Raw genomic sequence first — 24,556 nt, 5'->3', positions numbered from 1 at the left:
AAGAGGACACACTCAGTCCTGATGAGACTTGATGAGCTGGGGAAGGCGGGTGGGGCTCCCCTTTTCTGAGGAGTAGGGGAGGGAGGAAGAGTAAGGGAGAGTGGGGCCAGGAGAGGAGGGTGAGGTATGATTGGGATGATTGAGATTTTGTACACATACTGTACACACCACACATGCCATACCTTCCCTACTCCATGTACACTGCCCTTACTTCTCTTATACACACACACAGACACACACCCACACAGACACACACCCAGACCCAGACCCACCAAGACACAGACACACACCCACACAGACACACACCCAGACCCACCAAGACACAGACACACACCCACACAGACACATACCTACACACACCCACACAGACACACACACAGATGCACACCCAGACACACACACCCTCACCCACACAGATGCACATCCACACAGACACACACCCACACAGACACACACCCAGACCCACACAGATGCACATCCACACAGACACACACCCACACAGACACACACCCAGACCCACCAAGACACAGACACACACCCACACAGACACACACCCAGACCCAGACCCACCAAGACACAGACACACACCCACACAGACACATGCCTACACACACCTACACAGACACACACACAGATGCACACCCAGACACACACACCCTTACCCACACAGATGCACATCCACACAGACACACACCCACACAGACACACACCCAGACACACACACATACCCCACACTCACACAGATGCACACTCAGACACAGACACACATTCATACAGACGCACACCCACACAGACACACACCCACACAGACACACACCCATACAGATGCACACCCACACAGACACATACCCACACAGATGCACACTCATGCGGACACACACCCACACAGACACCCCTCCCACACCCACACAGACACAGATACACACAGATAATTGGACATATCTCCTCTGAAAGGACTGCTCCCTGCGTACATGGAGCATCCCTCCTCCTCACTTCTGAGGCCCCAAGACCCCCACAGGACTTTGCTCAGTGAACAGATGATGTGCATGAGTTTTCTTAGTTACACTTGAGCAGATAGGCGAGCAGCTCCTTGTTATGTAATAGTTTAATTGTGATCTTACCTGAAAACAGAGGACATAGGCAGATAGGGACTCTCAGACACCCCCTTAATTGCCCTGCAAGACTCACTGGGTCCTGACTTCTTGGGTCATGTGTCCTGGATCTTGGGTAAGGGTCTCAACTTTATTTACGTATTTGGTAAAATGACAGTCACAGAGTCATTTGTAAGGGAACTGCATACAACTAACAGAATTCATGGTAACTCAGAAAAGTGTTAATAGTTAGAGAAGAAACGTCTACTTCAAAATCCCGTAGCTTCCAATATTACTCTGCATATTTTGTCTTTTGTTATCAGTCCAAGAAACACAATAAATAGCTGTGCTGTGTCATCTGGCGAAGGTCGTGACCGCGAAGCTCCCGGCTGCTGTGTCACAGCTCTCACAGCTGTCCCCGGGGGCACACATGAAGCCAGCGTGCCCTCAGATGCTAGGCCACCAACCCCAAGACCTGCACACACCCACATCCACCCCCAACCCCGAGGCGAGCACAGGACGGCCTCATCGCTGCATCTGGGCTCTGGTCTTCTTTCAATGGTCGGGTTCTGAACCCTCACCTTTTCCACTTGAGGTTGGGCATCCAGAAGAGGCTTGGCTCTTGCTGGGCATCAATTTCAGCTCCTGTGGGACCAAAAATGCCACAACAGCCGTAGGCATTAGGAAAAAAAAAATCCCAGTTCTCTAGAATGCACTGAAGACGTACGACATGACTGAAATACAGTAATTCTATATTATAGAAGCCACCTTCTGAGGTGAGCACTGGAGTGGTTTGGAGCTATTAATACATGTATAGCTATAATTACAGCATAATTTGAGAACATGTTAATTACCAGCTCCCCCAAAACCATATTCCTTAACTATTTCCTCCCAATTCTCCCTTCCTGGTTGCTAATGACCGCGAGTCTCACTGCCACTAGCATTTACTATCTGGGCATCTAGTTCTTTCGCTGATGCCTTTAAGCCTCATCCGTGCTGTAGCAACACAAGACTTCATGCTTTTTGTGGCAGGATAATATCCCACCGACAGATGCGTCTCTTCCTGCTTACTCACTCAGCAGTTTATGGACCCCGGGCTATGGTTGACGATGCTGTTGCAGATACAGGTGTGTGTGTAGTTTCATCTCAATCTGCAGTTTCAATTCTTCTCTACTCAGGTGTGGGTTTGCTGTCTAATTTTCAGAGGAACCAGCAAAGTGTTTTTCAAAGTAAGTGCATCACCTCTATGCCTCCGAGGGTTTCCACATGCTATCATCTGCCATTCCAGTCAACTTAGTGAGTGTGAAGGGACGTCTCACTGTGGAACGGATTCCCACCTCCCCAGCAACAAAGGCTGTCCTTTCATGTGCTTGGTGGTCGTTTGCGTATCTTCCTTGGATGTACATGGCAGTTGTGAAATGACCAGATGATTTCTGCCGTTTCAATTTCATTGTAGAGTCTCTTCTTCCACCACATCAGCAAACTGACCATTGGTTTCAAGGTGTCACCTGAACCCCAGATTTTTGACCCAATGTGGTAGAAGTGTGTGGTGATGAAAGGACAGAAACTAAAACAAGCTGTTTCCTGCGTCAGGAACCTTATAGCCCTTTTGCAAATGCTGCTCACTTAATCCTGACATGAGTACAGGAGATGAGGCCAGTTGGTGTTTACTGAGTGTGCTGGGGACTGTGGAGCTGTCCTGAAGAGCTTGGGGCATGCCTACTGCATCACCAGTCAGGGGTGGTTCATTTATTTAGTTTTTTTTTTGTTTGTTTTTATCATTTGTGGGTTTATTTGCTTGTTTTCTGGTGTCTGTGTGTGGATTGTAGAGGCCATGCCCCAGGAAGCACTAAGACGGCCAGTGGGTTTAGTGGACGAGCTTATGACAGCCTCCCGACAGCAGAGTGTTTGCTCTTATTGGAGTTATGAAGCAAGCAGCTCTGTGAGGGAAGCTGCTGAGGCAGCTCGGAGAGGCTGGTCTTCTCTAGCATGCCTGTGAGAGGCTCATGATAAACCAGGCGGTACAGGGAAGGTGAAAGTTCCACATCAAGTTGGCCGGCCAGCAGGGTGCAGTCCAGGCCTCTAATCCTATAAAACCAAGTCTTTGCCTTCCTTACACCTGCCATTTTTAGATAATATAATTTCTCTCTCTCTCTCTCTCTCTCTCTCTCTCTCTCTCTCTCTCTCTCTCTCTCTCTCTCTCACACACACACACACACACACATACACACACACACACACAATTTTACTTGTCTTCTTGGGACCAAGCAAAAGAAACTTGTTCTAAATACTGCCATTTTGTTTTCAGACTCCATTTAATCTTAGGGAGGAACTAAGTTCAAGATCCCAGGCCCTAGGGGAGCTGGGGACTTCCTAGTAGCTGAACAGCTTCTGTTTTAAGTTGTCTGAGCCCAGACATCTCAGGGACAACTTCTCCATCTTATTGGCAGGGTCAAACTAAGTTCATGTTCCAGGCTCAGGAACCCACTCCTATCCTGATTGATGAAAACTCCCTTGCTCAACCCCTCATGTCAAAATATAATTGGACAATGCTACAGCCCATCCTGCTCCCCCTCGTTTTATGGTTCATCCTTTAAATATGCTGCACGACATCCCTTTGAGGCTGCAGCCCCGATTGATCAGTAGTGGCTTCATAACAATACATTTTTGTCATCTGCATTGACCTGATATTTAAGTTATGTTGGGTTTAAATGGACTCCATAACTTTATAAAAGGCTGAGGCACCTATAGGACATGGTGGTACATGCCTTTAATCCCAGCACTTGAGAAAGAGGCAGGCAGATCTTTGCAAATTCAAAGCTAGCCTGATCTACATACCAAGTCCCAGGCTAGCCAGGGCTACAGGGTTAAGACCCTGTCTCAAACAAAACAAAACAAAACAAAGAACAGACTTGGCATTTCAGCACCGATGCAGCCCGGTGTCGGGGTTCTGGAAATGCGTAAGATGGACTGAAGGGATCCTCACAGGAAGCTGCCTCCTGACCACAGAGCAGCTGTTTCCTGTCTTTCTCGAAGAGAAAAGTTCTGGAGCCACAGACGAAGTACCCATAGCCCCAGAGATGAATGCTGAAGATGAGGTGGGAGTTGCCCTGAAGAAGTTGCCCTCAGGAGCCACTGCAGGGCCAGACTTGCCCATGATCCAAGCTGGCAACATCCTAATGGAGTGTGGACCGTGCGTGGCAGCAGCAGGGGACCATTTCCAAGCTGAATAGCCTTCCCTAATGCCTCTCTCTTAGCACTCCCTTACTGTCAGTCTTACCACTTCCTTTTATGTAAAGTGTGGAGAGCAAGCCATGAAAGGTTGAATGGAGCGTTACTTCCAAGCATTTTCTAGACATTTTCACTGGGAAACAAAAATAACCTCCCAAAATCAACATCATGAAAAGCACGGGAGAATAACAAAATATAAACAGATAGAAGAATCAGAAATGAGAACAAACAGTATTCTGGACTCGGTTAAAAACCAAAATTCATCTTTGCTCTTAAAGGCCGCCTTAAATAAAACCAGTGCAGAAGTGTTAGCAATATGACTCAAGCACAAGGTTGGCAGAGGCACCAGTACTTTTTTTTTTTTTAAAGTTTTTTTTTTTTAACTTCCAATATATTTCTAAAAAGTGAAAAATGAACTTTGAAGGAAGGCAGGGTTATGGATGCCTGTAATCTTAGCACTTGGGAGGCCAAGACAAAAGGATTTGAGTTCAAGATCAGCCTGTACTACATAGTGAGATTCTGTCTTAAAACAACAGCAACAAACACACACACACACAAAACACCCCAAAAGCTCTGATAACTAATTTACACAATGTATAAAAAATTCCACATTTATTATAGACTAAAGAAAAAAATATGGGAGAACACTGTCATATTCTTAGAGTACTAAAGAGAGGCCGTAAAGAAAATCTTGTCAAATTTTACTACTAAAATATAAGCCTTATGGAAATGTCCAGTATGAGAGAGAAAACACGTGACAATAACAATAGGAAAAAGGTAAATAATGACAATACTGAAATATTGATAATAACTAAAAGATACGCATGAGGAAGTAGATGAAAGGGTATGGATGGAAATCCATAGTTCAAAATCTTAAATTATCTGTACCATCCAATGTTAGAATGTGAGAGAAACAACACTCTAACTCCACAATGGAGAGCAATACCTAGAAGGTTCTATAAAGTAAGTTAGTGGCGACTACTGGACCCACCTTTCAATTGAACAATTTTACTTCTAGAAATGAAGTTGCAAATACATATGCACTATGGTTGATCACCACAGTTTCACTTGGAATAATGAAAATAATCATTTTTTTATAACTTGGGAACTGTATAACTAAATTAAGACATATATATATACAAAAATACTAACTGATAGAAGGGAGGATGGAAAAAATCTTTATGGAATGGCATTGAATGATATCTATGAAATGTGATTGAATTAGAAATTTATAGAAAACATGTTTGTGTGAACACACACACACACACACACAGAGTAAATGAAAATGTCCACAATTAGCTCCAGCGATCACGTCTATGGTATCTGAGAAGGGAAACTACTTACTAATCAAATATTCTGTACTGTCAATGCCTTATTTTCTACAATAGCAAGTGCTGATAATGCTCTATAATTAAAATCAAGGTTTGAAACAAAATGTTCAAGTTTTCAGTGTAAATTATAAAGCAAACTGAATTTCCCTAGTACTTTGCAACTTAGTAACTGCTTCTTATTATACACTTTTCAAATTCATTTGTCCTAATGCCCCAGGAATTTAGAAGAAACATCCAGGCAAATAATAGGAAGGCCATATGCTCAGAAATAAAATGACCAAATTCAGTGCTTATGGGGACAGTGCGTGCCACTGGGAGGGGTCTATGGGATAGCACTGTTGTTCTGGGTCTTGATCCGAGTGGGCTCTGTGTCCTAGATACTTGTTATTAATGTGGTATCTATAGTTTCCCCTAAAATAGATTTGCTTTTGAAAACAGCATTATGCACAAGTACGGTGAGTAAAAACTTAAAACCCCTAATTACTTTGATTCATCAAGACATTTATAAGGATAATGATGACAGAATTAAATTATTCTTCATTCAGAATTACGAATTTACCAGGGAACTGGGTTAGATGAAGAGGAGAGATTTAGAATATAAGTTTTCTGGCAAATTCTTCAAGATTGTAGATTTTCTTTTTTTGTCCTGAATTCTGAGTAGAACAGGTAAATCAGGTAGTGACATGGTCTCATAATAAGGTCTGATGACTACTACCTGACCAAGTTACTACTTTTACCAAACTCCCCCTGCTCCTGAACCTATAATCAATCAGCCGAACTTATTTTTATCTCCTTGTAAGTTTGGGAAGAAAGAAAGGCAAATTCTTCAGGGGAGGATTCCCCAAGCTTCACTGTGACTTCTGTGACTTGAGGCATTTACTCTCAGGCACATGTACCAAAGGCTCTGGACAGCTTAGAATCAGGGAATGTGTGTGTGATGAAATCTGATGAAGCCAAGACTTTCAGATAGCTGCATATTTACAACAAGAAAGAACTGCAGGTACCTTTTCTCCAGGTCTGTCCGCATTTGCAGGGACGTCTGGCCATGGCAGCCCAATCCTTCTGCCATCTCTGTGCTCCATACCAGGACTCTGCGCTTCAGTCTTTCCGGAAGGACTTTGCTTTGTTTCTGCACTTTCTTAAGTGCCTGTTCTCTTGTCTTCCTGTTTAGACTTCAGAAAGGAATACTCACCTTCTTTCACATACCAAGAGTTATGGAAGAGAAAACTTACTCTGCACTCATAAAGGGAGCCTATGTATCATCAGGCCTGGTAGGCTCTTGTTTGCTTCCTGTTGAGAAATATTCAACAAACCATTCCTCCATGTCCCTATACCAGGATGCTTTCTGTCCACTGGGGGAGTGGGCACTGAGCTCATAAGGCAAGGATGCCATGCCCCTAAGGGAGAGTTGATGTGGCAGCCAGGAGGCAATGCTGGATACAGCCTCAAAAGGAGAGTAGGGCTGACAGCAAGAAGAGGAGGAAGGCCCAACAACCATGAGGAGAAGGATGGCAGGTAGCCAGAGGCATGAGGAGTCTAGTCTGCTTTGGAAGTGCTAAATGCTTCAAACCAACTACAAATGCATATTTTATGAAGATTATTGTGTGCAGAACCAGCCTCAGCTCTAACACAAGGTGGGTCTAATGTGTGGAACAGCTTGGGGTGAGCACAGTTCAAATACTGTAGCTTCCTCCCTCATTGCAACTGATACCTTAAATGTTTCTCCATGTGTATGCGTCCTCATGACGATTTACAGAACCTTTAAATGGTTGGCTTTTGTTTTATTTCTGTTTAATACTTGTCATTGATTTTGCTGGGGTGCAAGTTCAAGGACTCCTACCTTTTCCTTCAGGGGGTCCCTCTGGGGGTGGCTTGTTTGCGTTCTCTATTTTCTACCGAGTTGCTTGTCTCTGCAGATGCAGGTATAAGTTGTTGTTGTTTAAACATAAATGATCATTGAAACCTTATTAGTAGTAACCAAAAACAAACTAAATGCTTATCGATAGGTGAGTGCATAGAGCATGGCCTCTAGGACAGGGTGCCACTCAGCAGTCCAAGGATGACCCAATGGTGTCCTCAACCATGTCAATCTATCCAGGTGTGGTGATGCACACCTTTAATCCTAGCACTCAGGAAGCACAGGCAGAAAGATCTCTGTAAGTTCAAGGTTAGCCTAGTCGACCTAGTGAGTTCCAGGAGAGCCGGAGTCATGTCTTCAAATAACAAGAAAACAAACTAGTGTCATTCTGCAGAGCATGCGTACAACCACCGAGCCACCCACATCCAGTGCCTGGTTGTCATGAGGACTCCCATCTGGCACCAGAAGAATGGCGAGCAGGGGTTGTGTGCATCATCTCCACATTTCATTAAACTGTATACTGCAACTGCAAGACATTGTTTACCAAGTGCCAAGTATATCTCAGTGAAGGTGGAAAAGTTAAATCAGGAGGAATCTCTACTTATTGGCTGTATGGTCCCTCTCAAAGTGTTGGCCTTTTCTTTTTCTTAATAAGACATCTAGCTGTGTTGCTACCATCTACTAGTTACCTGTGTCCTTGAAATGGAAAGGACTCCCCTAAATTAGCGGCCACATTCACGGCACCTCTGTCTCCTCCTTGACAGGAAGTGTGAGTGCCAGAGGCTTGCCTGCAGTTTAGTTTACTATGAATCTGGGAACTGCTCTAAAGGGTTAAAGAGTTCAGGAGTATTTGCAGCAAAGCCCGCATCACAGAGACCCTGTATAGTCACCACCATGACTCTGCACCCAAAGGGAAAAACTACAGAGGTCTCCTAGGGTGTGTGGCTACAAGGACTGAGGGGGGGGGGGGTAAGCACTGCCTTTTGCAGAAGCAAGGATGAAGGACTCAAGAGAGCATCCATAGGAGGTTTTGTGGAACATGAAAGCCTGTCTCCCTTCATCCTCTTGGGAAGCAGCATTCTAAGCTGAGGGGCATCACAGGGTTCAGAGAGCAATGCCAGCATAAAGGGAACAGCCACACTCTTGCCCGGGCATCAGATCTGAGCCTTTGCTTCCTCCCAGATGAGGAACTAGCACTGCAAGGCTGTTGGGTGCTGTGCAACTTGGACACACCGTGCATCCTCCACAGAAATGGCGATTGTAGGCAAGTTGTGCAGCTTTACTGTAGTTCAGTTTCTCCTCTGTGAAGTGAGAAGGAACACAGCCTCTCTCTTGCCTGGTCCCTTTGAGTATGGCAATTGAGAAGGTTCTGTGAATAGCGCCTGGCACACAGCAGGCGTGTGGCTGGGCTTGCTGTCACTTTGGATCTATTATTGTGTCCTGATGTATCTCAGAGCCTCGAGGAGGGTTTGGAGTCAGGGAGCATGTGGGCACTGACCTTGACTCTTGTGATATAGGAAAGAATGCCTCGCCTCTGGGTCACTATGCCCCTGTCCCCCCGACCTTGAACTCAGACCTAGCCAAGACAAATGTCCAGAGCCCTTCTGTTACCTTCTCTGTGTGAGGTTATTTTGGCCATCAGTCTGTCCCCTGGTTTTCATGGCGGAGGCCACCCTTTGCAGAAGCAGGCAGTTGTCCTTGTCAATGATGGAGAGTCTCTCTTCCTCCATCTGTGGACACAGGGACCCCTCAATAACCCAAGGCCCCTCCAGACATACTTTTCAAAGCCACACTCTGTAAGTCTCCTGAGGTGTCAGCAGCAGCCAGCAGGTATGCCACAATATTGGGCACTGGGACAAGAGCAAGGGGTGATCACTGTATCTTTGGGGTGAAATCACTGGGATGGGCTGCAGTAGCAGCAAGGAGATATACTGCCTTGTACAATTAGGTCGCCCGTTAAACTGGCATTTGGTGGCCATGCTAGCAAAGAAACTATCTCAAGAGACATTTTATGCTGCTCAGAATAAGGGTATATTTGATTCCAGAGTATAGAAAAGATTATACTTACAGTCACTTAGTCACTTGCCCCACTGTGTGTGTGTGTGTGTGTGTGTGTGTGTGTGTGTGTGTGTGTGTGTGTGTGTGTATGCCTGTGGAGGTCAGAGAACAACCTTGGCTGTCCATCTTCAGGGTCCATTTTGAGACAGGGTTTCTTTTTTTTTTTTAAATATATTTTTATTTAAATTTTAATTTATGTGCATTGGTGTGAGGGTGTGAGATCTTGGAGTTACAGACAGTTGTGAGCTGTCATGTGGGTGCTAGAAATCGAGCCCGGGTCCTCTGGAAGAACAGACGGTACTCTTAACCACTAAGCCAACTCTCCAGCCCCGAGACAGGGTTTCTTGTTTGCTGTTTGATATGCCATGCTACTTGGCCCACAAGCTTCCAGGGATTCCCTGGTCCCTTCTCCCATCTTGCCACGAGAGTGGTGGGACCACTAAGCTCTGCTTTGGGCTTGTGAACTGACTGACTTGCTGGTTTGCTCAGCTGCTCTTCAGCTCTTTGTTCAGCTGACTTTTCAGTTTGCCTCGGGGGCATCACTGCAAGCATGACTGTTGTTCACTCTCACCCATGGCCTACACTTCAAGAAACATAAATCTGGAAGTGGTCAAAAAAATCATTAAAGGAATGATGCTAATTAATTATCTGGTGCTGCACTGTACAAATGGCCTTGGAGTTATCTGTCTATGTCTATGACATGATGGGGCATTATCATAGAAGGTTCTGGTACAATCACTAGCCAGCTCCATCGGGCCAGGACAAGTTCAGCTGGTCTCTTAGGTGATGCCATGTCTTTGACAAGACCAGAGAGCTTGTCCACTTAGATACCAGGGCTCTGAGCTGACATCACCTTGTAAGCTGGGGGGCGTGGCTAGAAGAGAACAAGGCACATACCTTCAGCTTCTTGACTTTTAGGTAGAGGTGGCTGTAAGTCTGTGGTGGGTGAGTGTCCACTAGTGGCTGGGCATTCTGGACCTGCAGCACAGAGTGGGCAGTAAGTCTTTGGGGGCAGTTTGAGCAGGTTCTGTGACATCCCCATTAGGACCTTGTACCAAAGATTGCAAAAAGCCCCTGGTCGGAAGCTCTCACTGAGGCTCATGATTTGACTTGGACCCTTGGAAGGGACCAGGTAGCCCTCAGAAGGGAGCCCACATTCTGTTACTGAATGGAGAGTCACAGGGATGCAGGGTGAGGTTTGCTTCAGAGGCAACAATCAGTCATTTCTGCCCAACACTCTGTGGCAAGTACTCTCCTGTAGGCCGTGCTGCACCCTGCAGGAGCGTCTGAGCCCCAACAATGTATTCAGCATTTACCTTATGGTAGGACTGACTGCAAAGCAACCCTTGCAGAGTTGGGGAAAGCATATCTTTTAAATGGTGACAGATTGCATTCACACAAGAGCTGTGCATGTCTTGGCTTGCAGTAAAAGGAGTCCCTTATGTTCTAGATGCCTGATAACAGATCACTGACTCTAGGATCTGTCATCTGATAGTCTGAAAGTGATTGAGTTGCCAAGGAGCATACTCGGAGCATTTCTAAAACGACAATTCGGAGTGAAGCTGGGGTGGGACGCTGTGTTAGAGCACATGGCCTGGCGTATACTGCCAAAAATAGTAACAAACCAAAACAAGTAGAAAACCAAGCTAACCAAATAAACAAAACGACAACGTGTGTGTCAGGTGATCTGGAAGGTCAACCCTGTGGCTGCACTGTAGTGAAGGGCTGAGGACTGTTGAACTGAACAGAGTGCTAGAGAGTGGGGCACTCTTGCACACACACACACACACACACACACACACACACTAACACACACACACACAGTCACACTGCCTTTGTGTGTAAGAAAAGCAAGAGTAGAAGCAGGAGGAGACGCCAGGGAACGGTGGTCCTTCAGGGACCCGGGCATGGATTCAAAGGAATGGGCCCAATTCAAGGCTATTGGCGATGAAAGTGAGAGAGAGGAGAGAACAAGAGAGTAACAGGATTAGGGCAAGTGGCAGGGGGTGCACACACTGTTTTGATACCTGGTGACATCAAGACAGATAAAGGTGTTGACCAGGGTTGGCGATACCCTGCAGATTCTGTGTGGGCCATGATTACTCTGAGACGACTGAGTAGAGCTCTCTTGCGTGTTTCTTTGAGAGCCAGATGAAGATGTTATCTGTACAGTTACTCAGAATAGCGAGCGCACTAGCTTGCTTTATGCTTCAGTCTGTGTTGACTGAGGTATTTGGATGCACTATATGGCACTTCCTTTTGTATGTTAAAGACATAGAACACAGATTCCGAGTGTGAAACCCAGCAGTGAATTTGCAGAACTGGTATAGGAGACTTTCCAGCAGCTGTGCAGTCTGACAGGCAAGGAGGTCTTTGATGCAGAGGTTTCCAGATCTAGGTTCTGGGAAACTGGTGCATCTGTGACCATGGGACAGTATCTTTGCTAGTGGCATACAGGTGGCCACATTGTGTCTCTGTCTCCATAATGAGACAGGTATGACATTTTATTTGCTCTATTCATGGCTGTGGATATGCATTAACTTAACAAAGAAACACTAGAAAATCCCAAAGAGGACTCTATGAAACAAGTATACTGCGTCCTTAAGGATCCCGTGTCCTGGAAGACATGAAATCAGGAAATTAAACTACTCCAAGTGGTACGAAGGCTAAAGGCAATGGTTTTGTCTTGGGAAAACAGCTACATTCTTTGGACATCTTGGAAAATGGACCGTGGAGTGCCAACATCACGTATTTGAAGACTGTACTGGTGTTATGAAAGAGAACGCTCTTGGGGACCACACAGTGAGAGACTAGGGATAAAATGCATACTGTACCCTCTTAAATGCTTCTCTGTGTATGTGTGAGGGGGAGTTAGAGAGCATATTTTAGTCACTTTACATGTTTCTAGAACAAAATGCAGGGGAAAAGTCAACTGAAGGAAGGAAGGAAGGAAGGAAGGAAGGGTTTCTTTGGCTCACAGTGGATGGTACAGCCATCGTGATGGTCAAGAGCTTGAAGCAGCTGGCCACACTGCATCCACACTCACAGACACCGCATCCACACTCACGGACACTGCATCCACACTCACAGACACCTCACAGACACCGCATCCACACTCACAGACACCGCATCCACACTCACAGACACCGCATCCACACTCACAGACACTGCATCCACACTCACAGACACCTCACAGACACCGCATCCACACTCACGGACACTGCATCCACACTCACAGACACCTCACAGACACCGCATCCACACTCACAGACACCGCGTCCACACTCACAGACACCACGTCCACACTCACAGACACCGCGTCCACACTCACAGACACCACGTCCACACTCACAGACACCGCGTCCACACTCACAGACACCGTGTCCACACTCACAGACACCGCATCCACACTCACAGAGCCCAGAACCCACGGGACAGCGCTGCCCTCGCTTAGGGCATGTCTTCCCCTATCACTTGACCAGATCTAGAATTTCTCTCACACATATACACAGACATTTGTTTTTGTAATGATTGTGAACCCCACGAAGTTGGCAATCAAGATTACCCCCCGCACAGACAGAGATGGAGACATGAGCAGGGGTGCACGGTGGCTTCTGTAATATTTCTAAGATGGTTCTCCGCTAGTTTAAAACACAAAGGTTACTTCTGTCCCCTCCTTCAGTTCCACTCTATTCTCTGCAGCTCAAACTGTACCTGTTGTTCTAGCATTTGTTTCTGCTCACTGGCAGTGAACTTTAATCAACTCATTATTTTATTTAGTGTTTCAAAACTTATGGAGAGCCAGATGTGGTGGTGCAGATAATTACACTAGCACTCAGGAGGCAGAGGCAGGTTCTAGGCTAGCCTGGTCTACACAGCAAATTCCAGGTCAGCCAGGGCTGCACAGTAAATGTCATGATCCTTCTGCCTTCCCCCCCCCCCCACTAGAAATTATCTTAAACTTTTGTGTAAAATTTCAAACAAAGGCCAGGCCTGGTGGTGTATGCTAAACCAGGAGGGTTACAGGTTTGAGGCCAGCCTGGGCAACCTAGTGACACCTGTCTCAAAAAGCCAAAAGAGCTGAAGATACAGCTCAGTGGTAGAGCACCTGACTTGGGCATACAAATCCTGTTTGGGTTCAATCTTCAGTACAGAAAAACAAAAACAAAGACTCAACCATAAAAAGTGTTGTAATTAATGAGCCTGCAGAGGGCGTTCCTGCGACTCTGCACAGCCTGATCGCAGCCCAGCCTCTCTATCCCTGCTGTGTGCACCAGCCCAGCTCAACAAGCAGGTCCAGCAGGTGGTAGTCCACTCGGGACTTGAGCACGCACGCACGCACGCACCCACACAGTTTCAATACCGCAGCCTCACGCCTCAAGCAGCTGCAGTTCTTTCAGTGTTTGCACACTATGCATCCTGCTGCTCTCCTCCCTCCTTCTCTTCCTCCATCTCTTCTCTTTCTCTTTGACTTGGGACAAGTAAAACGATCCATTCTATGATCAGCAGATATCCTTCTTTTTTTAAAAAAAAATTATTTATTTATTTATTTATTTATTAAGTATACAGAAGAGGGCACCAGACACATTATGGATGGTTGTGAGCCACCATGTGGTTGACTGGGAATAGAACTCAGTAAGAGTTCAGGTAGGGCTCTTAGCCTCTGAGCCATCTCTCCAGCCCTTTCTTATGTTTCTTTTCAGGTTGTTTTCTCTGTGAAAACAAGTAACTTGATCTACAGTTTCTCTATCTGAGTTTTTACTGACAGTATTACTTGATATGTCCTATGCATTAGCATTTATAATTTCAAATTCAGTTTTCCTCTTTGGTAAGAGTAAAACATGGGTGACACTATGACATTTTATCAGAAGGAGCAGAAATCTGCCTCTCTCTCTCTCTCTCTCTCTCTCTCTCTCTCTCTCTCTCTCTCTGTGTGTGTGTGTGTGTGTGTGTGTTTCTGGCCTCACATCATCTATCCATCTATCATTTATCTATCAATCATCTGTTCTTATCTTCTATCTACATGTAGAGATGGAACCAAGTATTCCTTTATGCTAGGCAAGAGCTCCACCTTGAAGACAAACCTCCAACCATCCCTCTGTTGTTAAGCCACCAGGAGTCAGTTCGGGGCTGCACCCTGAACGCACTGTCTAGTCCAAGTCACCCCCACAGGCTTTACCCCTCAACGTCATAGTAGGTCAAGTTTCTACCCTCATGATGTATGTGCTTTGTGATGGGGCTTAAATTTCAGTGCATGAAGCTTTAGGAGACATTAAACCATACCCAAACTGCAACATACTGCATTCTAGAAACACTACAGTACGCTACAGTAGCATGCAGAGAAGTTTCCTACTCTTTCAAAATTGTACAATAGTCATTAGGTGTAAAGTAACCTGTTTACCCAGCTGCCCATTGAGGAATAGTTGAACTGGTTCCAATTTTGCTATTACAAAAAAGTTGCAATTAATCTCTTTTGCAATTTGTCTTTGTGCATTTGCCAGTGTATCTGGAGTGGGGACTGCTGGGGCAAAGGATAAACACATGTGCAATTTAAAGAGGTATTGCTCAGCTCCCCCATGGGGCCCTGCCTCTCACACACACCAGCGAGGATGATGGTGGCCCTTACCCCAGAGCTCTGCCAATGACATTTGGGCTCCTCACCAACATCAGAGTTGGGAAACGGTACTAGAGGGCAAGCTTAATTTGCATTTATTTATTATTAGTGAAGTTGACAATCTTTTTATAGGCTAAAAGCTATTTGAAAATTTTCTAAAAACTGTTTTTCCTTATTACTCGTCCGCTTTCATTTTCCCCAGTTTTAGAGTTTACATGTAAGTATAACCTTTTGTGATGTAAGTTGTAATTATTTTTCGCTACTTATGCTTGCTTTTCCTTCGCTTATTTTTTTGTGTGTGCCCTGGTATATATATTTTTATTAGTAAAGTTTATAAATTTTCCTTCTTTTTAAAAGGGTTTTGAGACCAGGCTTGATGGCACATGCCTTTAATCCCAGCACTCGGGAGGCAGAGGCAGGCAGATTGCTGTGAGTTTGAGGCTAGCCTGGGCTACAAAGGGAACCCAGGACAGCCAAGGCTACACAGAGAGACCTTGTCTCGAAAAAACAAAAATAAAATAAAATACAGTACAATAAAAGGGGTTTGATTATGGTTAGTAAATTATTTCTACTATGGTTCCATAGAATAATCTTTCCATTTTTAGTACTTGTGGAGTTAATTATTTTTGTGTCATTTTTGTTCTTGTTTTGAGACATGATCTCATTATGTAGCTCTGGCTATACTGAAACTCACTATGTAGACAGGGCTGACCTCAAACTCACAGGGATCCTCCTGCCTCTGACTCCTGAGTGTTGGTATTAAAGGTGTGCACCACCACGCCTGGCTATATTTTTTGTGGTATAACTCTACTATGTAGCCTAGGCTGGTCTCAAAATCTTAGTCTTCCTTCTTAGCCTCAAGAATGCTGCTGGAATTGCAGGCATGTGTCATCACATTCACGTGGATTTTTATATTTAAATCTATACTCCTTCTGGAATTTCTCTTAGGATAGAATGTGTGTGTTCCAAGCCCTGAGACTTTGGATTGGCCCTCTAATGCCAGGAGTTGAGCACAGAGACAAGGTCCTCCAGAGGAAGGTGGATCTGAGCGAAGTTCGAGGGGGCAGAGCCCGTAACAGGACAAAGGGAGAGCACTGGTCCTCTCTGTCATATGAGAGAAAGTGTGCTGAATGGAACCCTACAAGGACCCTACCACCCTACAAGGACAGAACCTTGCCAGCAACTTTGACACCAGACTCCCAGCCCACAGAACTGTGAGACATATGTCTCTGCTTTAAGATAGGCTACTCCAGCCAGGCATGGTGGCGCGTGCCTTTGATCCCACCACTTGGGAAGCAGAGACAGGTGCATCGCTGTGAGTTCAAGGCCAGCCTGGTCTACAAGGCCGGTCCAGGACAGCTAAGCTACACAGAAAGACTGTTTCAAAAAACTAAAAAAAAAAAAAAAAAAAAAACCTAAAATAAAAAAGATAGTTTAGTCTAGTATTCCCCATGGCAGCTCAGGCTAAGCCAGCAAGAGTAGACCTAGGTTTATCCTTTGTGTGTAAACAGCATCCTACCTCTCAGTACCACTTTTCACATTGCTTGAGATGTTGTTTCTGGGGCCTAAACATCTGTGCCTTCCAAATTCGTATATTGAAATCTTAGCCCCTAGCATCAGGAGGTTGGGTCTCTGTGAGGTGATGAGGCTCTGGGGCAGAGCCTCTCTAAATGGGATAAATGGCCTAATAGATCCTAGCGTGAGGGACACAGGGGAAGGCACTATCTATAAAAATAGCCCTCACCAGGCACTGCAGATGCCAGCACTTTGACTTACAGTCTCCAGAGCTGTGAAAAACAAACCTTTGTTGTTTTAGGCATCCCAAACAGACTAAGAGACCATTGGGGTCTTAATGTGCTCTCAAATTCATGGGCTGGAAACGTAATCCTCAGTGTAGCACGCGGATGTAGCCCAGTGGGCAGGTATAGCCTCAGGGGTGAATTTGCACTGCTATACAAAAGACTCGTCTCAAAGATGGCCTCTTTCTCACTCCCCATGGAAGGGCACAATGCTTGCTCTTCACTCTTCTGCTTCTACCACTAGGGAACACTGCAATGAGATTATATCTGTATCTATCCATCTATATCTATCTATCTACCCATCTCTATCTTTATATCTACTATCTCTCCCCCTCCCTCCCTCCCATCCTCCCTCCTTCCTCCTTCCCCCACTCTCTCGCTGCAGCTTGGTTTTCTGCTCCCAGTCTCTGGAAAAGTGAGGAGGCTACAGCTGTCTGCAGACAGTCTGCAGTGACACTTCTCTTACCGTCTTCTGATTTTCATATGTAATTGAGTACACTGTGCCTTTGGTCTGTCTCTGGTCCGTGCTTAGCGCTTTTGCATGCTTAGGTCCAGAGGCCGTGTGGTGATTTCAGCATCTGGTATCATAGGTTTAGTCCCCCTCGGATCATACTTTCTTTCCAGAAAGTTCCTGCATGACCTACCAGGTAAGCTTGATGGTGAATGCATCTAGTCCCAGGGGATTTTCCTAAGGAGACAAGCAACTCAAGGGAAAATGGTATCTTTGTGTATCAAGTGTTTATCTTCAAAGATATTGCAGCCCTTTCCGTCTGTCTGTGTCTTTTACTGTGATCTTCTAGGATAGCCTGTTGCTCTCTACATGGGCGCGGAATGTTTAGTCTTTTCTTCTCCTCCACGTCCTTACAGAACAGGAAGGCTGGAGCTCTCAAAAGCCACAGGTGTCTTCTGGTTGGGAGCCAGTGAGGCAGCTGATGACGAAGCTCCTGCCTGACCTCAAATGGAGGCCAGTCACCAGGGGTTGCCTATGCAGTTGTAGAGGACTAGAGCTTTTGGTCTCAGTCCTTAACCTCACTGAGGAGAGTAGGGATGAAGGACAAGCTGGTCCTCAGGGCTTAGTGATGTGGCCATGCATGCCTGTGTAAAGCAGCGTTATTAGGAACCCAAGGGACAGCCTGGTGGAGGCTTCTAATAGATGCCTGTGTGGAGGTCCCTGAGTGAGTGTAGTGCTGTCTAATTATTGTTTTAATCTGCCTTTTCCACACAAAATGGTGAGGAGTGTCTTTCACAGGCTTATTTGCCATCTGTATGTATTGTCTGGAGGTGTCTGTTCAGTTTAAGCCCAATATTTAAGTCAGATTGTTTTTCTTACTGTTGAGTTCTAAGGGCTCTTTGTACATTTTGGAAAATATCATCTATCACATACATGGTTGACGAGCCTTTCTCTAGGTTGTAGCTTGTCTCCTGTGTCCTCTAACATTGTTTCCCACAGTGTAGAAACATTGTTTACTTATTTATTTATTTTAGTTTTTCGAGATAGGGTCTCTTTGTGTAGCCCTGGCTGTCCTGGAACTCGCTTTGTAGACCTGACTGGCCTTGAACTCACAGAGATCCATCTGCCTCTGCCTCCATACATACATATGTACATAATACATACATACATATGTGTTTAGTTGACTCAAATCTATATATTGAAAAGATTATTTTTGCCCACCATATTGCTTTTGATCCTTTGTGAAATACTATCCAATTATAATCATCTGTATGCTTTTTCTGGTTCTTTACTCTATCCCATTGATCTAGTTGACTGTTCTTTGAGCAATACCATACCATTTTGATGACTATAGCTCTAGGGTATGTCTTCAAAAATTTTAAAAGATTTATTTATTTATGTATGTGAGTGCTCTGTTTTCATGCACACCAGAAGAGGGAATCAGATTCCATTATAGATGACTGTGAGCCACCATGTGGTTGCTGGGAATTGAACTCAGGACCTCTGGAAGGGCAGTCAGTGCTCTTAGCCGCTGAGCCATCTCTCCAGGCCAACTTTAGGGTATGTCTTGAAGGCAGTAGCTCTAGTCCCCCAATTTGTTCTGATTTGATTTCTTTCTTTACTCCCTCTCTTCCTTCCTTCTTTCTCTCTTCATCTTCTTCCTTGTTGTTGTTTAATGGGCTATATTAATTACCATTTGAATAATAACCCACCTTTGCATACTAGGGATGAGTACCACTTAGTTGTGGTATGTAATTCTTAATAAAATGCTGGATTCAATTCTTAGTGCTCTGTTGAGATTTGGCATCTATATCCATATGTTATTGCTCTGTGGTTTTCCTATAATGCCTTTATCTGGTTTGGGTTACCAGATAAAGCTGGCCTGATGGGAAGGGTTAGGGAATGTCTTTATTTCTAGCCTTGGAAAGAGACTGTAGAGAATTAGCACAACCTCTTCCTTAAATATCTGGAAAAACTGATTAGCAAATCAATCTGGTCTCAGAGATTTCCATTTTGGAAGCTAATTAATTGTTGATTCAGTATTTTAATAGCTACCGGCCTGCTTCAGAGTCTCTAGTTTCGGTTGCACTGTGAATGAAAACCAGGGCCTCATTCATGCCAGATAAATGCTCTGACTGAGCTACATCCCAGCCTCTCCATGGCGTCTGAATGGAAGTTCAGCTCCATAGTTATCGAGGACAAACGTCATACAGTGTCTGATCTGTTAGGGCTCCTGAGGTGTGTTTTATGGGCTGGGGCATGGTCTCTCTTGGTGAACATCCTAGGTGATTTTGAGAAAAATGAATATTATGCTGCTATTGGGTGGGGCAGTCTACGGATTTCAATCAAATGGAGCGATAGTGTTAACTGAGTTCAGATATTTCCTTACTGATTTTCTTCCTGGTGATCTATTTTTGACTGAAGGTATTAACATCTCCAACTGTGATAATAGAGCTGTCTAGTTCTTCTCCCCTACTTTTAACAATCAGCACATATTTAATTGTAGTTGTTTCCACATATTCATATAATGGAATTTGATCATACTTACTCTTCATTATACTTTTGTTCTCCTTCCCTCTTAGTTCACGGTTTGTTTGTTTGGTGTTTTTTTCGTGCAGTTCTAACTCTTTTTGCTCCATGCAGCTTGACCCACTATTGTTAGTTGCATCATGTTAAGGACTATTATCTTTTTGAAGGGTTAACCCCATTGTAATCACATAGTAATTTTCTTTTATTTTTAAGAGGTATTTATTTATTTATTATGTATACAGTATGCCAGAAGAGGATGTATACCAGAAGAGGATATCAGATCTCATAGATGATTGTGAGACACCATGTGGTTGCTGGGAATTGAACTCAGGACCTTTGAAAGAGTAACCAGTGCTCTTAACCTCTAAGTCATCTTTCCAGCCCACATTATAATCTTCTAATCCTAGTAAAATCCCTTGTTTTAAAGTCTGCTCTGCCTAAGATTAAAAAAACAGTTATTCTTGTCTCCCTTTAGTTAGTGCTAACATGGTCTATTCTGTTCCATTTATTTGTAACCTAGGTATCTTTATGCTGAAGTGGATTTGTTATTGTCAACACACACACACATTCATCTACTTTGATTATTTTCCTTTTAAAATATTTATTTATCTATTTTGTATGTGTGCATGTGCATGCTATAACATGTATGTGAAGGCCTGAGGACAGTTTGCAGAACTTGGTTTTTTTCCTTTCACCATGTGGGTTCCAGGAAATCAAACTCAAGCCACTGGGTCTTAAGAACCTTTGCCTGCTGAAGATTTCACAGGTCCCAATCTCTGTCACTTGATTGGTGGACGGAGACCAGCAGTTCCCATCCTGTGGGTCATGAATCCTCTGGAAAACCTCTACTTTCAGAAGTATTCACATTACAATTCATAACAGCAGTAAAATTACAGTTATGAAGTAGCAATGAAAATAATTTTATGGTTGGGGTTGCCACAAGAGGAGGAACTGTGTTAAAGGGTTGCAGCGTTAGGAAGGCTGAGAATCACTAATTTAGGCTACAGACATACAAAGTGTTTGTTGATCCAGTTGGCTTCATATTACTACATTTGCTACTATTTTCTAACCGTCCACATTGTCCTTGGTTCTGTTTTGTGTTTTATACTAGCTTTCTGCCTTTTCTAGTTTTATTTGATATTTAAAAATATGTATTTCATTTTATGTGTACAAATGATTTGCCTGCATGTACGTATGTGTACCTGGTATGTGAGGAGGCCGGAAGGGAGTGTCAGGTCCTCTAGGACTGGAGTCACAGGAGGCTGTGGATCTCCATTTGGCTGCTGGAGCTGAGCCCAAGTCCTCTGTCTGCAAGAACAGCCAGCCGGCCCGTCTCTCCAGCCACTTCAGCTAAACATTTTCAAGACGCCCCCCTCTTTTTTTTTTTTTTACTGTTTCCCATGGAGTTTGCAACATACACTTAACAACTATTCCCAGCTCGTTTTCAAATACCGTCATCATATGTCATGAGCAGTGTGGTACCTCACAGCAACCAAGTCCCAGTACTTCCCTCCTGTTCCTGTATTGATGAGGTATATGCAGACACACACACTCCAGGCCATTGTTACTATCTGTGTGTGTGTGTGTATATATATATATATATATATATTTCTTATTACACCTATGTGTTTATGTGTGTGTTTGTTGTGCGCATTCCACAGCCTGTCAGTGGGCACATGGGAATTGGTTTTCTCCTTTCATCATGTAGATCACAAGGATGAAAGTCAGGTCACCAGCTTTGGCAGAAGGTTCCTCACCTGCTAGGACATCTGACTAACCCCTTAGATTCTCCCTCTCTCTCTCCCTCTCTCTCTCTCTCCCCCCCCCCCCCCCCCGCCACCTTGAATGTGATGTTGCCCATGTGTACACTGAGACACTCATGCTTCACAGCCTCCCCTGGGTTCCTCAGATCTCTCCCGTCATGTCTGATGTGAATTTGGGAGACACTGTCCCATTATTGCTTCTTATACGTCTTCTTTTCCTTTCTTCCCTCTCCTTCCGGTGTTTTCATATTGGGTGCATTGTACTTTTCCCATCGTGTTTGGAAATCCAGGTTTGTTTTTGTTTTGTTTATTTGTTTTGGTTAGGCCTTTGTTCCCTGTGATTTCAGTTTGGCAGGTTGCTATGGTTTGGCTCTGTGTTCTTCTGTGACTCATGCTGAAGTTTGACCCTCCCTATGGTGGCATTAATAAGCAGAGCCTTTGGGGACATGATTAACTCATGATTTTTTCTTTCCTCATGAATGAAATTAAAGCCCTTATAAAACAATCCTCAGAGATCTGCCTGTGCCTTCTCTTATCCCATTGAGGCTGAGTCCTCCAGAGTCCTGATCTTGAGCGTGCAGCCTCTTGAGCTGTAAGGAACCAATGCCTACTGTTTATAAGTTGTCTACTCTGGGGTGTTATATAGCATAAAGAACAGACCAATAGAGGCATTATCAATGCACCCTCAGGTCTGCAGATTCTTCCACAGGCAGGGTAAGACCGTCAAGGAAGGAAGCCAGCAGGCCAGGAGGGAGACAGAAGCACTGCCTAAAAAGCAGTCAACTGCGCCATGGTGGTGCTGGCTGAAGAGTGGGAGCAGGATGTGAAGGGCACTCAGGTCCCAAAGTACCCACCTCACAAAGACTCTAGAGGTGGTTCCAGGGTGTCCCTAGAGGCTGGGGGTACAGTGCTCTCTTTTCTCAGTTTCATCAAACTCTGCATTTTCAGAGATTCTCAATCTAGCACTAACCACTCAAAAGGCGGAAGTCTCTCCTCTTCATGTGAAACACGGTTTGGTTTTTATTGAAACTGGTTGTGCTCGGGGTGGGAAAGAGGGATCCTGTCCTTTGCTGCTCCTCCTCACCTTTCTCCCATCTGTTCATGCCTGTTGTCACCCACCAGGGACCTTGGTATCTGGGCCACAGTCACACGTTGTCCCTCTGCTGCATGGCTTTTTGTCAACGTGACACCAACCTAGCCATCTATCTAGGACGAGGAGCCTCTGCTGAGAAAATGCCTCCATCAGATTGCCTGCAGGACATTTCTTGACTAATGATTGATGTGGGAGGGCCCAGTGCACTGTGGGCGGTTCCATCCCTGGGCAGGTGGTTTTGAGTTGTATAAGAAAGCCGACTGAGCAAGCCATGAAGCCAGTCAGCACTGCCCCACTGTGGTCTCTGCAGAAGCTCCTGCCTAGAGTCTTGATGATGGACTATGACGTGGAAGTGGAAGCCAGATAAACCCTTTCTCCCCTAAGCTGCTTTGGTCATGGTGTTTTATCACAGCAATAGAAACCCTAACTACGACAGTCCCCTTCCCTTGTCTTGCTCTTTGTCAAGTGGTTACTATAGGTTGATAATACAATTGCGATCGGAGATGATGGGGAACACTGCAGCGAACACTCTCGATTGGAGCCAGTGGGACGGGTGGCATGTGATGAACATGCAATCCAACATGGTGGCATGAACAAGAACCCAGAGGCCATGCCGTGCTTCTAATAGTAGGGGACAGAGGACGTTCTCGAGAGAGGTGGCCTTGGAATAAGACACAAGAAAGTGAGCTTGGGCCCTCCAAAGTGCTGGGGAGGAGTGCTACGCGGGAACCTCAGAGGCAAGCAAGAATGAGCAAAGCTGGAGCGTCGAGTGAGCCTGGAGATGGATGAATTGGCCTCTTAGAGTGTCCCAGGGAACTTCAGAAGGAAACAGGGTTGACTATCGATTTGGTCGCTGGGGCAATCATTTAAAAAGTGATGACGGAGATCGCCTTATTCCTGAAGTGTCCAGACCTTAGAATGAAATGCAGCTAGCAGGGGAGCCCAATGAGAGGGCAGGGCAACTGGGCTGAACCCCATCCGGATGTTCTTAAGCAATATTCACGTCTTAATCCAGAGAGTGGAAGCAACACTTGCCTCTCCCCTTTCCAGGCACAGGTAGGTTTTTGTGTCTTCTGGTGCATGCAGTGTGGACCAGGAGTGGACACATGGGTCTTCCTGCCCTAAAAGGGTTTTAAGCATTCTGGGGGAAATTGGGTATTTTAGGAACATGCATTGTGTTTGGGCACAGGATGGTCTTGGATCCAGGTCTGTGGGAATCTTGTTCACCGTTGACACAGTGATGACTCTTTTAGGAATTGCTATTCTGGGCCTGGAAAGATGCTAATCAAGGTTAAGAGCGCTGGCCGCTCTTCCAGAGCATGTGGGTTTGGTTCCCAGCACCCACAACTGTACGCAGCTTCAATTCCAGGGAAGTCTAGTGCCTTCCGGCCTCCATAGGCACCAGGTATACACGTGGTACACAGGCATACATGCAAGCAAAACACTCATACACACGAAATAAAATATTTCCTTAGTTAAAAAAGAAACGGACATCCTGACCATCTGAATCCACGCCTACTTCCCAGGGCTCTGCCTCACACCCCAAGCCCCAGCTGAGGCTAGTGGGTCTCTTCCTACCTTTTTCCTGTGGTCCTGGTAGCTTTTCTCCCAGGCTCTCTGCAGGTCCCGACTAGCCCAAGGGGTGGTCATCTGGGGGGCTCTGTGCATCTCAGATAACAAACTCCAGGCTCCCTTGAGAGAAGAGCAGGCTCATCAGTACAGCCTCCGCAGAGCTGTT

The 24,556-nt window shown here is 45.1% G+C and overlaps 1 protein-coding gene across 2 annotated transcripts; it reads right to left on the bottom strand.

Moving 5' to 3' along the window:
• Nucleotides 1-1,221: 1,221 nt before the first annotated feature.
• Nucleotides 1,222-24,556, bottom strand: Cfap97d2 (CFAP97 domain containing 2). 2 transcript variants are annotated; one of them, XM_051169920.1, is made up of 5 exons: nt 24,397-24,556; nt 10,467-10,547; nt 9,123-9,241; nt 6,658-6,825; nt 1,222-1,736 (listed from the first exon to the last, which is right to left on the bottom strand). In XM_051169920.1, the coding sequence occupies exons 1-5, from the start codon at nt 24,484-24,486 to the stop codon at nt 1,730-1,732; spliced, it is 465 nt and encodes a 154-aa protein (XP_051025877.1). In that variant the 5' UTR covers nt 24,487-24,556; the 3' UTR covers nt 1,222-1,729. The 2 variants fall into 2 exon arrangements, with proteins under 2 accessions (XP_051025877.1, XP_051025878.1); XM_051169921.1 differs by lacking the exon at nt 6,658-6,825.

Source organism: Acomys russatus, chromosome 27 (assembly GCF_903995435.1).
Source record: "Acomys russatus chromosome 27, mAcoRus1.1, whole genome shotgun sequence".
Taxonomy (NCBI): domain Eukaryota; kingdom Metazoa; phylum Chordata; class Mammalia; order Rodentia; family Muridae; genus Acomys; species Acomys russatus.
The sequence above is the reverse complement of the archived record's forward strand: the minus strand, read 5'-3'. Positions and strand labels throughout refer to the sequence as shown.

Excerpts from the sequence above, each read along its gene's own strand:
- Cfap97d2 (XM_051169920.1), bottom strand. The coding sequence starts at position 24,486 with ATGCACAGAGCCCCCCAGATGACCACCCCTTGGGCTAGTCGGGACCTG. Across the intron at positions 10,548-24,396 it reads ACCAGGACCACAGGAAAAAG|GTCCAGAATGCCCAGCCACT; the intron begins GTAGGAAGAGAC and ends TCTGTGCTGCAG. Across the intron at positions 9,242-10,466 it reads TAAAAGTCAAGAAGCTGAAG|ATGGAGGAAGAGAGACTCTC; the intron begins GTATGTGCCTTG and ends CTGTGTCCACAG.